Here is a 15924-nt window from a genome sequence, read left to right as displayed (position 1 = left end):
TCGTCGTCGTCGTCATCGTCATCATCATCATCGTCATTGTCATCGTCATCATCATCATCATCATCATCATCATCATCATCATCATCATCATCATCATCATCATCATCATCTAAGAGCTCATTCACATCTTCCTTCATATTTTCAAAGCCATCACCTGGTAATCTTGCCAGCTGAACAATTTCCTGAACCTGACTCTAAAGCAAGGGAAAACCAGTGAAAGAATTAACTACAGAAGGCCATAACTTTCCCCAGCCTGCATTTAATGTTGATTGGGGCACTTCAATCCATGCACCTCTTGCATACCTGATAGCATCTGCAATGTTAAATTTATTCCAGAAGCTTGGTACTGCCAGGTTGGAGTCACAGTCCATTCAAATTTTTTTCCTCTCCACAGACCGAATCTTTCTTCTTTCAACACACCGGCCGTATCCCACCGAGGTGGGGTGGCCCAAAAGGAAAAACGAAAGTTTTTCCTTTTACATTTAGTAATATATACAGGAGAAGGGGTTACTAGCCCCTTGCTCCCGGTATTTTAGTCGCCTCTTACAACACGCATGGCTAACGGAGGAAGAATTCTGTTCCACTTCCCCATGGAGGTAAGAGGAAATAAACAAGAACAAGAACTAGAAAGAAAATAGAAGAAAACTCAAAGGTGTGTATATATATGCTTGTACATGTATGTGTAGTGTGACCTAAGTGTAAGTAGAAGTAGCAAGACGTACCTGAAATCTTGCATGTTTATGAGACAGAAAAAAGGACACCAGCAATCCTGCCATCATGTAAAACAATTACAGGCTTTCGTTTTACACTCACTTGGCAAGACGGTAGTACCTCCCTGGGCAGTTGCTGTCTACCAACCTACTACCTAGGCAAACCGAATCATGTTAAGTTAATTTTGCGAAGTGTTGTATAAAATTATGCCGCAATTTTTCAGTAGTGCAATAACCAAAATGTGCCAAATAAATCACTGTAATATAAGGGTGTACTGTACATGATGTACATGTTATAGCCTATTATGTGCACATCAAAAAGATACATTAAGAAATTATATTTAAAGAGTAAGTGATGAGGATAAAAGAAATTGAATATCATATTAGAGGGAGAGAGTATGAAGGAGGTGAATGTATATATTCAGATATTTAGAAGTGGACGTGTCAGCAGATAGGTCTATGAAAGATGAGGTGAATCATAGAACTGATGAGGGAAAAAAGGTGAGTGGTGCAATGAGGAGTTTGTGGAGATAAAGAGCTTTGTCCATAGAAGCAAAGAGGGGAATGTATGAGTGTATAGTTATACCAACGCTTTTATATGGGTGTGAAGCATGGGTGGTGAATGTTGCAACAAAAAGTATGAGCTGGGTAATATTTATGAAGGGATTCAACAGGAACTGGCAGGCCAGACTCCATAACTGTTCTTCAGACAGTGATGGAGTGAATGATAGTGAAAGTTTTTCTTTTTTGGGCCACCCTACCTTGGTGGGAAACGGCCGATGTTTTAATAAAAAAAATTATAATCTATATCAAATAAGCTATCTCCTATCATTATAAATGCTAATGCATTATTTACTATTGTTTTCATTACACATTTTCATAAGTCCTTCACTTTTTCTGTTCACTTTCTTTGGGTTTTCTTGTCCTTATATTATACCTACATATCTGACTCATAATTACCTTTTCATTATTTCCAAATAATTTTGAAAGGGAAGTAAGAAAAGAAAAGAATAAATCAGTAAACATTTGTAAAACGTATATCAGTAAACATTTGTAAAAGGTAAACCAATAAAATGTAGAAAAATGGATATTGCAAATGCTTGAAGGATTTATACAGCACAGTCACCAAATGTCTAAAAAAAAAAAAAAAATACATGACAGGAAGAAAGGGCATCCACTTTAAAACCTTCCAGTGGAAGGACAGTAATGCAATATATGTACTGTAAAGCTGTTATTGATTACAACAGTAGTTTTTTAAACACACCAGCCATCTCCTTCTGAGGTATTGTGACCCTAAAAAAAAGAGAAACATTAGCTATCACTCATTCAACAGCATAGACATCACAGTTTCAAGTGATCTTTGGAACTTCAACATCCTCCACCCTTTCAGAGTGCAGGTGTTGTGCTTTTCACCTCAAAGACTTTAGTCTTTCTGACTGATTTTGCATGCATCCAGTCATTAATATTACCTTGCTCACACTCCAGTAGTACCTCAGGCCATTAAAACTATTCATCTCCATTCCTTCCAGTATAACACTTACACACAAGCCTGTTAGATGCTCAAACCTCTAGCACTCAAAATATCCTGTATCTCCCTCCCCTCCCCTCTAACTCTTCCTGAGTCAACCCCTACCTTCCTTTCACCGAAGATGTATACACCCTTTTGTCATTCAGTTTTGCTCTAGCCTCGCTAAATGTTCAAACTACTTTAACAATCCCCCTTATCAGCCCTCTGAATTATACCTTTCCTAACTCCACTCCATCTCCCAATTTCTACACTTCAAATTTTGTGCATAATATTTCACATCACACATTGCTTTCAAGCATGACATCTCCAGTAGTTATATATTTGCACATCAAGTTGATTTACATCTAGTAAATGTTGCTAAATTTATTTGAATGATAGTACAGCATAATATTAGATTATGGATCATACTATAGTATAATTTTTTTTTCCAACACCAGTTATCTCCCACCAAGGTAGGGTAACCCTGAAAAGGAAACATGTTCACTATCATTCATTCAGTAGCTGTCTTGCTAGTAGTAGTAGTGTGCATGCATTACAATTTAATGACCTCCACAATCCTCCTCAGAATGCAGGCACTGTATAGCCTAGTCCCAGTTTCCTTGAATCTCCTCATAAATGTTATTTAACTTGCACTCCGACAGTATGCCTAGCCACAAAAACCACTTATCACCATTCACTCCAATTTAACATGTTTATACATACAAGCCTACTGGGTGTTCAAGCCCCCAGCACTCAAAAACTACATTATAATTATGGGAAATTGTTTGGATATTTATGAGGCATCATGAATAGTAAGGACGAATGCAGCAAATCCAATTTATGAGAAAAACTGTCTCACAGTTTAACATGAGTGAACTTAGTAACTCACTGAAATGCCACTGCCTCATAAAGTAAACAATTTTAATTGGGGAATGCAACAGAATGTTTGGAAATATAAGTAGATGATTCCTGTGAAAATAAAAAGCCAGCTTGGAGTAATATATAAATATCAGTTATGTATTAGATGAGATATAGTTTCATGATATACTGCAAGATTCCTTATACAGTTGTAGAGGTTTGAGAGCAGGTCAGTATCCTGATACATGCATCATTATCAGATGAACTCGGTAATTAACAACACCAATCACTGAAATGCTTAATAAATGTCAAAATAATGTGTCACAATTTCAAGTGGCTAAGAAAGGCAAGCAGGAGGGATAAGGGATGCATGACATATGACTGCATGCATTAGGCATTGATTCAGTCATGTCCTAAGAGCATTGCTGATTTGTTTCACTGCCTGTCAGGTTTGCCATTCCTACCTCCTGCAAGAATCTTGGTTAAGTCCTGTGTGCCCTTATCTTCCATAAAATACATGTATTTGGGAGGCTGGTACAGATAAACTAGACTATTTGTACTTGAACCACTTAAATTTCAAGATTTTGAAGATTATATTGATTAAAAAAACTGATTTTAGAAAATTGTTATGGTTACCCTTACTATCTGCAGTACCTTGTATGGAAATCAGATAATGTTAGTAGTTAAAGTCTCTTAAGAGAATCATTCACATGCCCAAAATGATGTTCACAACTTATGATTTTTTTAGCTTATACTCAATGGTTAATCCAGTCTTTGCAATATCTGTTTTTGTTTTAAACAGTAATTATTTTTATAAACAAAATTTTCAGGTACTTATGGTGGGCAGGTGACCCGTGAGTGTATGATGTGTCCAGCTGGATGTGCTTCCTGCAATGGAAATTCCTGTACCTCCTGTAGTGAGGGCTGGAGAACTAAAGCTGGACGTTGTGTGGCACGCCCTAATCAGTGTAATATAAGTAAGTGCATAAGTACAAAAAAGTTTTTAACTTGCTTGTAACACTAAAGCAATATCTTTAGAAGTTTATGTATCTATAATGTTTGCAAGTGTTGCTTTATATGAACTCCAAGACAACTGCTGTTTAAGGAGACACTTGGAGGAATGATAGGTGTGCAGTCAGGAGAGAGTAGTCAATCTGTAAGTCTGTCAATATAACATCCAGCTCTTAGGAAGCATGAGCTGTTTATTGACACAAGAAATATGAGGAATGTACTGAGCCCAATGCCAACATGCAGAGCACATCTTGCACATCTTCCTCCAGACCCCAAAGAGAACTTAAGTGCAGCCCATGGTCTCATAAGCCACTGTTGGGAGGGTGTAGGCAAGGAAGGTCACTATTCATGACTCTCTTATTGAAACCAATGTAAGCCACCCAGTTTCCAGGCTGGGCTGGAAAGGAGAGGAGGAGTGATTACATCAGTTTTACTAAGGGGCAACCAGAGAATGGCTGAGTATAAGATAGAAGATCCAAGGAATACTGGAAATCTGCAAAGGGGATGACCACCTGAGGGGTGAGAGATGAATAAAAACAAAGGAGAGGTCTAGCTAGATGGCAAAGAGCTCATCCATCAAGACTTTGTGTTCTGGGGCCAACTTTAAAATTGAGTGGTAGTTGTTGAAGTAGAGTAAATTGAGCAGAGTACTATCTGGTGACACTGGGGAGTATCTAGCCAAAGAACTATCACTGAAGGAAGGAAAGCTTTAATTGAAAGTATTGTAGTGCTAAATTTTTTTAAGCATGACCTCATTATATGCCAGATTTTTTTCCAGCTATTTCTGTATGCCACAAATTTCATATTTCCATAATCCTTCTTGTAAAGTTTTTGAACATCAAGGAATTAACCCAAAAATTATTTGTGCTTTGTTTCTATGATGATAATTGTCACTGTACAGTGGTACCCCAAGTTTCGAACTCTCTTCATTCCAGAAGGCTGTTCAAGTGCCGATACTGAACGAATTTGTTCCCATAGGAAATAATGTAAATTAGGTTAGTCCGTTTCAGACCCCAAAAAATACACATACAAAAGCACTTACAATAATGAACTTACATAAGTGTTTGAGTTGGGAGTGGTTCGAAACTTGGGGTACTACTGTATTATAGTGTGTAATACAGTAGTATATTTTTCAGGTGATGCTACTGAATGTGGAAGATATAAAGGCTGGAAGTCACACTTATTGTTTTTAATCCTTTCCATTTTCCTACAATATACAATACTTTCTCATTTGTTCAGGGGGGTCTGTCTGTCTGTCTCTGTCTGTCTCTCTGTCTCTCTGTCTCTGTGTCTGTGTCTGTCTCTGTCTCTGTCTCTGTCTCTGTGTCTGTCTCTGTCTCTGTCTCTCTGTCTCTCTCTCTGTCTCTGTCTCTCTCTCTGTCTCTGTCTCTCTCTCTGTCTCTGTCTCTCTCTCTGTCTCTGTCTCTCTCTCTCTGTCTCTCTCTGTCTCTCTGTCTCTCTCTGTCTCTCTCTGTCTCTCTCTGTCTCTCTCTCTCTCTCTGTCTCTCTCTCTCTGTCTCTCTGTCTCTCTCTCTCTGTCTCTCTGTCTCTGTCTCTGTCTCTGTCTCTGTCTCTCTGTCTCTCTCTCTCTGTCTCTCTCTCTCTGTCTCTCTGTCTCTGTCTCTGTCTCTGTCTCTCTGTCTCTCTCTCTGTCTCTCTCTCTCTCTGTCTCTCTCTCTGTCTCTCTCTCTCTCTGTCTCTCTCTCTCTCTCTCTCTCTCTCTCTCTCTCTCTCTCTCTCTCTCTCTCTCTATCTGTCTGTCTCTGTCTCTGTCTCTGTCTCTGTCTCTGTCTCTCTCTCTCTCTCTCTCTCTCTCTCTCTCTCTCTCTCTCTCTCTCTCAGGAATTAGGCAATGATTATAGTGTTGTAGTAATTTGTAATGTAGCATATTTATTACATATAGAATACTTTAAAAATAAACTGCATTGTGTATTTGCATGGTAGTAATTTTTCTCTAAATTGATAAATATTTTTTCAGATGAATTTACCTCTCCATCTGGTGTATGTCAAGCCTGCCATTCATCATGCATTTCATGTGTCGGGCCCACTGAATCTGATTGTCTTTACTGTGCTCAGCAACACTTTCTGATGGGTTCAAAATGTGTGGGGGCATGTCCTGATGGACATTATGCACTGCGAGGCCGTTGTTTGCCTTGCTCTCATGGTTGTAGTACTTGTACTTCCTATACATCATGCAGTACATGCTCACAACACTTTTATTTACTAAATAACCAGTGCATATCTGTCTGCCCCTCAGGGTAAGTACTATAATGAATAATACTGTACATGTATATAGTATTAAATTTTATAAATGTACATATTTATTATAATAATAATAATAATAATAATTTATTTTCTAGTAAAACATATTTGATACAACAGTTTTTTATATTAGAAAGCTTATATTTCTGCAAGACATTTCAAGAAGATTTAAGCTAAGACTAAAAAGTAGGAGAATATATCATTATACATTAGTAGACACACTTATCACAAATAAATTATGTATGTATAGTAAGCGTCATAAATATGCACTCACAAAAACAGAAAACAAGACTGCTCGCCAGCTCACCTTAAAAAGTAATTTTAATTTTTTTTTTTTTCAACATGTTGGCCTTCTCCCACCAAGGCATGGTGACTCAAAAAAGAAAGAAACACTTTCACCATTGTTCAACAGCTAAGCCATCATTCGCACATAATCACTGACTTTACAGAGGTGCCCAGATATGACAGTTTAGATGTCACTCCAGACAGCCAATATCCCAAACCCCTCCTTTACAGTGCAGGAATTGTATTTCCCACCTCCAGGACTCAAGTCTGACTAACCAGTTTCCCTGAATCCCTTCACAAAATATTACCCTGCTCACACTCCAACAGGTTGTCAGGTCCCAAATACCATTCATCTCCATTCACTCCTATCTAACACACTCACACATGCATACTCCATGTCTAGGCTCCTTGCACACGAAACCTCTTTTACCCCCTCCCTCCAACCTTTCCTAGGATGACCCCTACCCTCCCACTGCAGATTTATACATCCTCCAAGTCATCCTATTTTGCTCCATCCTGTCTAAATGACCAAACCACCTCAGTAACTCCTCTTCAGTCCTCTGAATAATACTTTTAGTAACTCCACACCTCCTAATTTCTACACTACGAATTCTCTGCATAATATTTACTCCACACATTACCCTTAGAAATGATGTCTCCACTGTCACCAGCCTCCTCCTCACTGCAGCATTCACAACTCATGCTTCACACCCATACATGAGTGTTGGTACCACTATACTCTCGTACATTCCGTTCTTGCCTCCATGGATAACCTTTTTTTTTGTCTCCACAGATAACTAGATGCACCACTCACATTTTTTCCTTCATCAATTGTATGGTTACCCTCATCCTTCATAAACCCATCTGCTGACAGATCTACTCCCAAATATCTGAACACATTCACTTCTTCCATATTCCCTCCCTCCACGTGATATCCATTTTTTCCGTACCTATCTTGTTTGATACCCTTATCATCTTACTCTTATCTGTGTTCACTTTCAACTTGTTCCTCACCTAAGCTAGTATTTTGTAAGATTACCTTTCTCTGATGCACTCCTTAAGTCTCCTAAGCACTGATTAGGTTAGCTTATGGAGGATAGAGAAGTCAATATCCTCCAACACCTGCTTAATAATTAGCACTCAAGATTTTGGGGTGAGAGGACACATCCATGCCATGAAGCTTATGCTTAACAGGTTTCAAAATATTCATTATCAGAATTAAGTTCATTGAGTTTCCAGGCCAGGCATTAATTATGGAAAATTCACAGTAATTTAGACAGTTCTTTATATGTTTGGCATTATAGCAAGGGGCACTGTCTTCCATACAAAAGTTGACCTAGCACTACTTGAATCTGTCAGGCAAAAAGCTTGCTGAAAACATACCAGTGCACTTGCACAAGTATTTATGATGCCTAAAGTTCCCGGACTGCTGTAAAAATAAAAATTATATAGGCTTACCTGATCACCTAGTTGAAGTTTTCTCTCTCAAAGTACTCTTCTTAGGAGGCTCTCCACTGATCCCAGTGCCTCTGCCATTTCTTAAAACATTTCTGGAACTCTTCTAACAGCATCTAATACAGCCTACAATTCTGCTTAAATCTCCTTCATTTCATTAAAATGCTACCCCTTGAGTGCCATATTTTGGGAGGGAAGAGAAAGAAATCACAGGGTCTAGATCTGAGGAGTAGGGAGGGTGGGGCATGATCACCATATTGTTTTTAGCCAGAATGGTCTTTCTGGTCTTGAGTTAGCAAGTAGGGCACATATTTCACAGCCACTCACCTTATGATAAAATTTTCATTCATATTGCTTTGACATGACCTATAAGAAATTTACATAGAACTTGCAGTATACTGGTTACTCTGATGATGTTCATGAATAGCCCTTCCTCACTTTTTCAACGTTGGCATCTGTTTTTTACATTGATAGATGACCAGAGTGTGTGTCATCCTCAGCTGATGTTCGTCCTGCTTTGAATTGAGAAAGCTATTCAAAACACTTGGTCACCATATGCTTGCTGAAACATTTTGAGAGTTTCATCTGCCATTTCACTGAGCTTGAAAGAGAATTTTACACACACACACACACACACACTGTTCTTTCTTTTAAATATTCTATTATTACATAAAAAATCAGAACAATGCACTGACAACATGACAAAAAATGCTTCTCTAATCTCACTGGAATGACTCACCACACTACTTCACAAAGGAGCATACTGTTCAGTGGGATCTACAATGCTATCAGGTTTCACCCAGGAAGCTTGCAAAAAAAAGTCGAGCTTGATAACTTTTTGCACACGTGTGCGCTTGCATGCGTACTCACCTGTATGTGGTTGCAGGGGTTGAGTCACAGCTCCTAGTCCTGTGTGTGTTACCAGTTGTCAAAGGCTAGGTACCTACTTGTTAGATGAACAGGAACTGCAGGTGTAAGGAAACAGGCCCAGTTTTTCCACCCAGCCAGGGATTGAACCACAGACAGTGTGTGAGGTGAGAACATTGCCTACCAGGCCACTGGACACTGTGATAAACTTCAAGGTAGAATTATTACTGAAAAGGTTAATATAAAGATACAAAGTATGATTGTAGGGTGGTTTTAGGAAGGGTAAAAGAAGTTTAGATCAAGTATTTATGTCATAGTATACAAATGAGCAATACCTAGAAAAGGATAAGTAACTGTTTGTTGCATTTATGGATTTATAAAAGACATATGGCAGATGTTACAAATGTAAGGATCAGCAGATAGGCTAATAAAAACAGTTAAAGATTTTTATGCAAGGAGAAGCTCAGGTTAGAGTATGTAGGAGGGAGGGGGACTGCTTCCCAGCAAAAGTAAGTGACAGGGATGTGTAATATTATTCTGGTTGTTTAGCATATAGATGGGTTTGTGAAGGGTGTGTGAGATTGAAATGTTGGATCTGATATGGAGGGAGAGTTATCCTAGTTGGTCTTTGCTGGTGACACAGTTCTAGGGGGTTCTGAAGGCAAATTAAAAAAAAGTTAGTGGATGAATTTAGGAAGACATGTAAAAGTAGGAAATTAAAAATGAACTTAGAAAAGGGAAAGGTGTTGAGGGTAACTAATAGTTTTGGAAATGATAGATTGAACATTAGACTGCAGGGAGTGTAGAATAAGTGAATGGATTTAGATATTTGACAGTGAACATGTTAGAAAATGGGTCTGTGAAGCATGAGATGAACCACAGAATAGATGAGGAGAAAAAGGTGGGTGAAGTATTTGTGGAAAGAAAGTAAGTTTATCTGTGGAAGCAGGAAAAAAAGGTTGTACCATATTATGGTGGTACCAACACTTCCATATGGATGTGAGGTGTGGTTTTTGAATGCTGCAGCAGAAAGGAGGCTACAGGCAGCAGAGATATCATATTGGGAAACAATGTGTAGGGCGAATGTCATGAAGAGATTTTGGAATGTAGAAATTATAAAATACTATGGGAGTGAGCTGTGGAGGGGCTGCTGAGGTGGTTTGGGTATATAAAGAGGATAAATAATGATAGGTTGACAAAGAGGGTGTATAAATCTGGAATGGGAGGTAGAAGATGGAGGTGTCATACAAGGAATGGTTGGAGGGAGGGAGGTACGAGAGGCTTTGAGTTGTAGGAGCTTGAACATCTAGTAGATTTGTATGAGTGTGTTAGAAGTGAATGGAGACAAGTGGTTTTTAATGAATGTGCTGTTGGAGTGTGAGCAGGGTAGCTTTTATGAAGGAATTCAGGGAAACTTAGTTAGCAGAACTTGAGTCCTGGAGGTGAGAAGGGGAGGGGTGGGGATGTTGCAATCAAATTGTAGTCTGTTTGTGATGTCAGCACATTTCTAGAAAGATGGAGACAGAGTAAATGTGTTTTCTTCTTTGGGTCTTCCGTGCCTTGGTGTGAGACAGCCATTGAAGTAAAAAAAAAAATAGTGTTGTATAAATAGTGAATGGAATGCCAAATTACATGAAGTAAAAGAAGCAAAGATTTTTATTATTTATTTTTTATTGCAGGTTCTATAGTGACCGAGGCATATGTACAGCATGTGAAGAAGCTTGCAAGACATGTTATGGGCCTCGAGGTGACCAGTGTGCTTCATGCTCTAATAGCTCCTTCTTGCTTAATTCATCCTGTCATAGCACATGTCCACCTTCCCATTACCCAGAAGGAAGTGAATGCTATCCTTGTTATCACAACTGTCAAACTTGCAAGGGTGAGCACCAAGAACTTTTCTGTTTAATAGGTTCAAACAGAGCCTTTACCTTATTTAATATATATGATTTTTAGTTTTAAGGAAGCCATGATAATTGTCCCACACTACCTAGTTTAAAAGTGACTGTGGCAAACCGGTAAGAAAATATATACTGTTGTCTCACTGTTACATTTATTTAACCCTTTGATGGTCCAGACCCCCAATTTGAAAATTCCCCACAGGGTCCAAGAATTTAAAATATATATATATACATGTATATATATATATATATATATATATATTTTCTTATGAAATGGTAGAGAATCTTTTTCTGAAGGTAATAAAACAAAGTACGAAATTTCATAAAAAATTTACAAAATTATGCTCTTGCAAATTTTCCTATGTTAGTGATATATACACATCTGCCATTTTGCCCACTTTGAGTCCTATTTTCAGCCTGTTACATTGTTCCATTAGACCAAATTATTAGCTATTTCTCTAGTATTTGTTCCATTTTATGTATTGAGCACAAGAAATCACCCATTCAACTATTTCAACTACCCAATAAAGTGATCGGAAATTGGTAATTTGGCCAATTTCACACAAAGTTCAAAATATCCCAGTTTCAAAATAGGGTCTAGAATAAACACTGCAGACAATCCTGGCACCAAAATAACATGTTTATTAGTTACATTTGCAAGCTTTACAGATGAATTCCATTTTGATTTTTTATTCGCATAAGGAATTTTTATTCACACCAAAAAATTGGAAGATTTACTGTTATGTCATATTGTAATAATTGTATAAATAATATCAGCGCATTCGTAAATGCATGTTAGACCCACCAGCTGATGTGCGTTGGATGCATGATGTGATTTGTTTACTCTTATCGGCAAAAATCAAACATTTCTGCTACTTTGAGCTTAATTTCAAGCTATTTTCAGTACAAAAACCAATCAAAATCATCACTATTTCTGTAATATGTCTTCCATTCTATGAATTGAGACCAAGAAACCACAAATATAACCATAAAAACCATACAAAAATACACTGCAAAGTCGCTGTTTTAATCCAAAAACACGGTCAAAGTTTTTTCTGCAGGATTTATTTTATATAGTGCGTACTTATCACATAGATGCATTCTCTCATATCTAGGCCCAAATTTACTGCTAACAGCTTATCTGAGTGAGCTGAGCTCATGGCGTAGTACAGTGGAACCCTGGATTACGGCTGTAATCCATTCCAGGTCAGCCTAAATCCAAAAAGGCCGAGAGCCGAAGAAATATTTCCCATAAGAATTTTTTTGGGTCACCCTGCCTCGGTGGGAGACGACCGATTTGTTGAAAAAAAAAAAAAAAAAAAAAAAAAAAAATAATCCTTTCCAGACACCCAAAAATATTAACAAAAAATACATTTTTTAAAGATTAACTATAGTGAACCCCCGCATAACGATGGCATCACATAGCGATTATTTCGCATACCGCTTACTTTAATTGCAAAAATTTTGCCTCACATACCGCTTAAAAACCCGCTTACTGATTTTCCTCCGAGACGCGTCCAATGTGCGGCCTGAGCCACGCTCACATGTTCCGCCGGTGGCATTGTTTACCAGCCAGCCTCCGCGGTAACATCCAAGCATACAATCGGAATATTTCGTATTATTACAGTGTTTTCGGTGCTTTTTCTGGAAAATAAGTGACCATGGGCCCCAAGAAAGCTTCTAGTGCCAACCCTACAGCAATAAGGGTGAGAATTACAATAGAGAAGAAGAAAAAGATCATTGATAAGTATCGCTACTATTGGTGGTACTGCTGCTGCTGCTGCTGCTGCACTGTCAGCTGCTGCTGCTGCTGTAGCATCGTCTGCTGCTGTAGCATCGTCTGCTGCTGCTGTAGCATTGTCTGCTGCTGCTGCTGCTGCTGTAGCATCGTCTGCTGCTGCTGCTGCTGTAGCATCGTCTGCTGCTGCTGTAGCATTGTCTGCTGCTGCTGCTGCTGCTGTAGCATCGTCTGCTGCTGCTGTAGCATTGTCTGCTGCTGCTGCTGCTGCTGTAGCATCGTCTGCTGCTGCTGTAGCATCGTCTGCTGCAGCTGTAGCATTGTCTGCTGCTGCTGTAGCATCGTCTGCTGCTGCTGCTGCTGCTGTAGCATCGTCTGCTGCTGCTGTAGCATTGTTGCTGCTGTACCACCGTCTGTTGCTGCTGTACCACCGTCAGCTGCTGCTGCTGCTGTAGCACCGTTGTTGGTGTGGCTTATTGAGAATACCAAGAAACAATTAACCCCAGAGGATTTGCCACCCAGGATAACCAAAAAAAGTCAGTGTCATTGAAGACTGTCTAACTTATTTCCGTTGGGGTCCTTAATCTTGTCTCCCAGGATGCAACCCACACCAGTCGACTAACACCCAGGTGAACAGGGAAAAATGCCTGGAACTAGTGCTCATATTGGTGAATTTAAAGCCAGCAAAGGTTGGTTTGAGAGATTTAAGAATCGTAGTGGCATACACAGTGTGATAAGGCCTGTTCTGGAAGAAAATGCCAAACAGGACCTACAGTACTCAGGAGGAAAAGGCACTCCCAGGACACAGTGTCTCATCAGTCATTGCTGCATCTTCAATAAAGGTAAGTGTCATTTATTCTTCATTTAGTAGAGTAGTACATGCACAATATATACTGTGCATGTACTACTCTACTATTGTGCATGTATCCTTCTCTTTGTGTGTGGGAAAATGTATATTTCATGTGGTAAAATTTTTTTTTTCATACTTTTGGGTGTCTTGCACGGATTAATTTTATTTCCATTATTTCTTATGGGGAAAATTCATTCACATAACGATTATTTCGCATAACAATTACCCCTCTTGCACGGATTAAAATCGTTAACCGGGGGTCCACTGTAGTTTTACATATACAAAACAATGAGAAAGAAATATAAAGCAATAATTTTTCTAATAAATGAACATTACATACCTTTATTGAAGAAGGTGAGGAGAGGAGAGAGAGAAGAGCTTTTTGTTTACATAAGAAGAACATAAGAAAGGAGGAACACTGCAGCAGGCCTGTTGGCCCATACTAGGCAGGTCCTTTACAATTCATCCCACTAACAAACATTTGACCTACCCAATTTTCAATGCTACCCAAGAAATAAGCTCTGATGTGCAAGTCCCACTCAAATCCAACCCATCCCACTCATGTATTTATCCAACCTAAATTTGAAACTACCCAAAGTCCTAGCCTCAATAACCCAACTAGGTAGACTGTTCCACTCATCTACTACCCTATTTCCAAACCAATACTTTCCTATGTCCTTTCTAAATCTAAACTTATCTAATTTAAATCCATTACTGCGGGTTCTCTCTTGGAGAGATATCCTCAAGACCTTGTTAATATCCCCTTTATTAATACCTATCTTCCACTTATACACTTCGATCAGGTCTCCCCTCATTCTTCGTCTAACAAGTGAATGTAACTTAAGAGTCTTCAATCTTTCTTCATAAGTAAGATTTCTAATGCTATGTATTAATTTAGTCATCCTACGCTGAATGTTTTCTAACGAATTTATGTCCATTCTGTAATATGGAGACCAGAATTGAGCTGCATAATCTAGGTGAGGCCTTACTAATGATGTAAAAAGCTGCAGTATGACCTCTGGACTTCTGTTGCTTACACTTCTTGATATAAATCCCAGTAATCTATTTGCCTTATTACGTACGCTTAGGCATTGCTGTCTTGGTTTAAGGTTGCTGCTGGTTAAGTTCTACATTATTTAACTTATAAGTGCTAGGGTTATGGACACTCCCGAGCTTCAGAACCTTGCATTTATCTACATTGAACTGCATCTGCCACTTTTCTGACCAAGAGTAGAGTTTGTCTAAATCCTCCTGAAGTTCCCTAACATCTACGTTTGAATCAATTATCCTACCTATCTTCGTGTCATCGGCGAATTTGCTCATATCACTAGTAATTCCTTCATCAAGATCATTGATATATATTATAAACAACAACGGGCCCAAGACTGATCCCTGTGGAACGCCACTTGTTACTGATCCCCACTCGGATTTAACCCCATTAATGGACACTCTTTGCTTCCTGTCTGTGAGCCATGATTCGATCCACGAGAGCACCCTTCCCCCAATGCCATGAGCTGCTACTTTCTTTAACAGTCTTTGGTGCGGAACTCTATCAAATGCCTTACTAAAATCTAAGTAAATAATATCAAATTCTTTATCGTGGTCAACAGCCTCAAAAGCTTTACTGAAGAAAGTTAATAAATTAGTTAGACAAGACCGGCCTCTTGTGAATCCATGCTGAGTATCATTAATCAAGCTATGCTTATCAAGATGGCTTCTTATAATCTCAGCTATAATTGACTCTAGTAATTTGCCTACAATTGAGGTCAGGCTTATTGGGCGGTAATTTGACGGTAACGACTTGTCCCGTTTTAAAAATAGGAATTACATTAGCCATCTTCCACAGATCAGACACTACACCTGTTTGAAGAGATAAATTAAAAATATTAGTTAATGGTTCACAGACTTCCATTTTGCATTCCTTTAGAACCCTTGAAAAAACCTCATCAGGACCCGGTGACTTATTTTGCTTCAGTCTGTCTATCTGCTTCACAACCATTTCACTAGTGACTGTGATGTTACATAATTTATCTTCTTCTGATCCACTATAAAAATTAATTACCGGAATATTATTAGTGTCTTCCTGTGTAAAAACCGAGAGAAAATAATTATTTAAAATCGAGCACATTTCATTCTCTTTGTCAGTAAGATGCCCATAGTTATTTTTAAGGGGACCTATCTTATCTCTGACTTTTGTTCTATAGACCTGGAAAAAACTTTTTGGGTTAGTTTTAGAATCCCTAGCAACTTTAATTTCATAGTCCCTTTTAGCTTTTCTTATCCCCTTTTTAATGTCCCTCTTAATGTCAATATACTGATTCATAAGATGACCCTCGCCTCTTTTGATACGCCTATAAATTCCTTTCTTATGCCCTAGTAGATATTTCAGCCTATTATTCATCCATTTTGGGTCATTTCTATTTGATCTAATTTCCTTATAAGGGATAAACGTTCTTTGAGCAGCATGTATTGTGTTCAGAAAA

General features: G+C 38.5%; 1 protein-coding gene across 2 annotated transcripts in view; it reads left to right on the top strand.

Moving 5' to 3' along the window:
* The window catches only part of Fur2 (furin-like protease 2), a 1176928-nt gene that overhangs the window by 1111773 nt on the left and 49231 nt on the right, over positions 1-15924 (top strand). For both annotated transcript variants that reach the window (XM_070083390.1, XM_070083389.1), the window contains exons 18-20: positions 3906-4052; positions 6065-6344; positions 10635-10834. In XM_070083390.1, the coding sequence (XP_069939491.1) occupies positions 3906-4052; positions 6065-6344; positions 10635-10834 (627 nt within the window). The remainder of the gene's footprint in view (positions 1-3905; positions 4053-6064; positions 6345-10634; positions 10835-15924) is intronic.

Source organism: Cherax quadricarinatus, chromosome 9, assembly GCF_038502225.1.
Source record: "Cherax quadricarinatus isolate ZL_2023a chromosome 9, ASM3850222v1, whole genome shotgun sequence".
Lineage (NCBI taxonomy): Eukaryota > Metazoa > Arthropoda > Malacostraca > Decapoda > Parastacidae > Cherax > Cherax quadricarinatus.
Note: the sequence above shows the minus strand (reverse complement) of the source record. Positions and strands in the feature narration are given on the sequence as shown.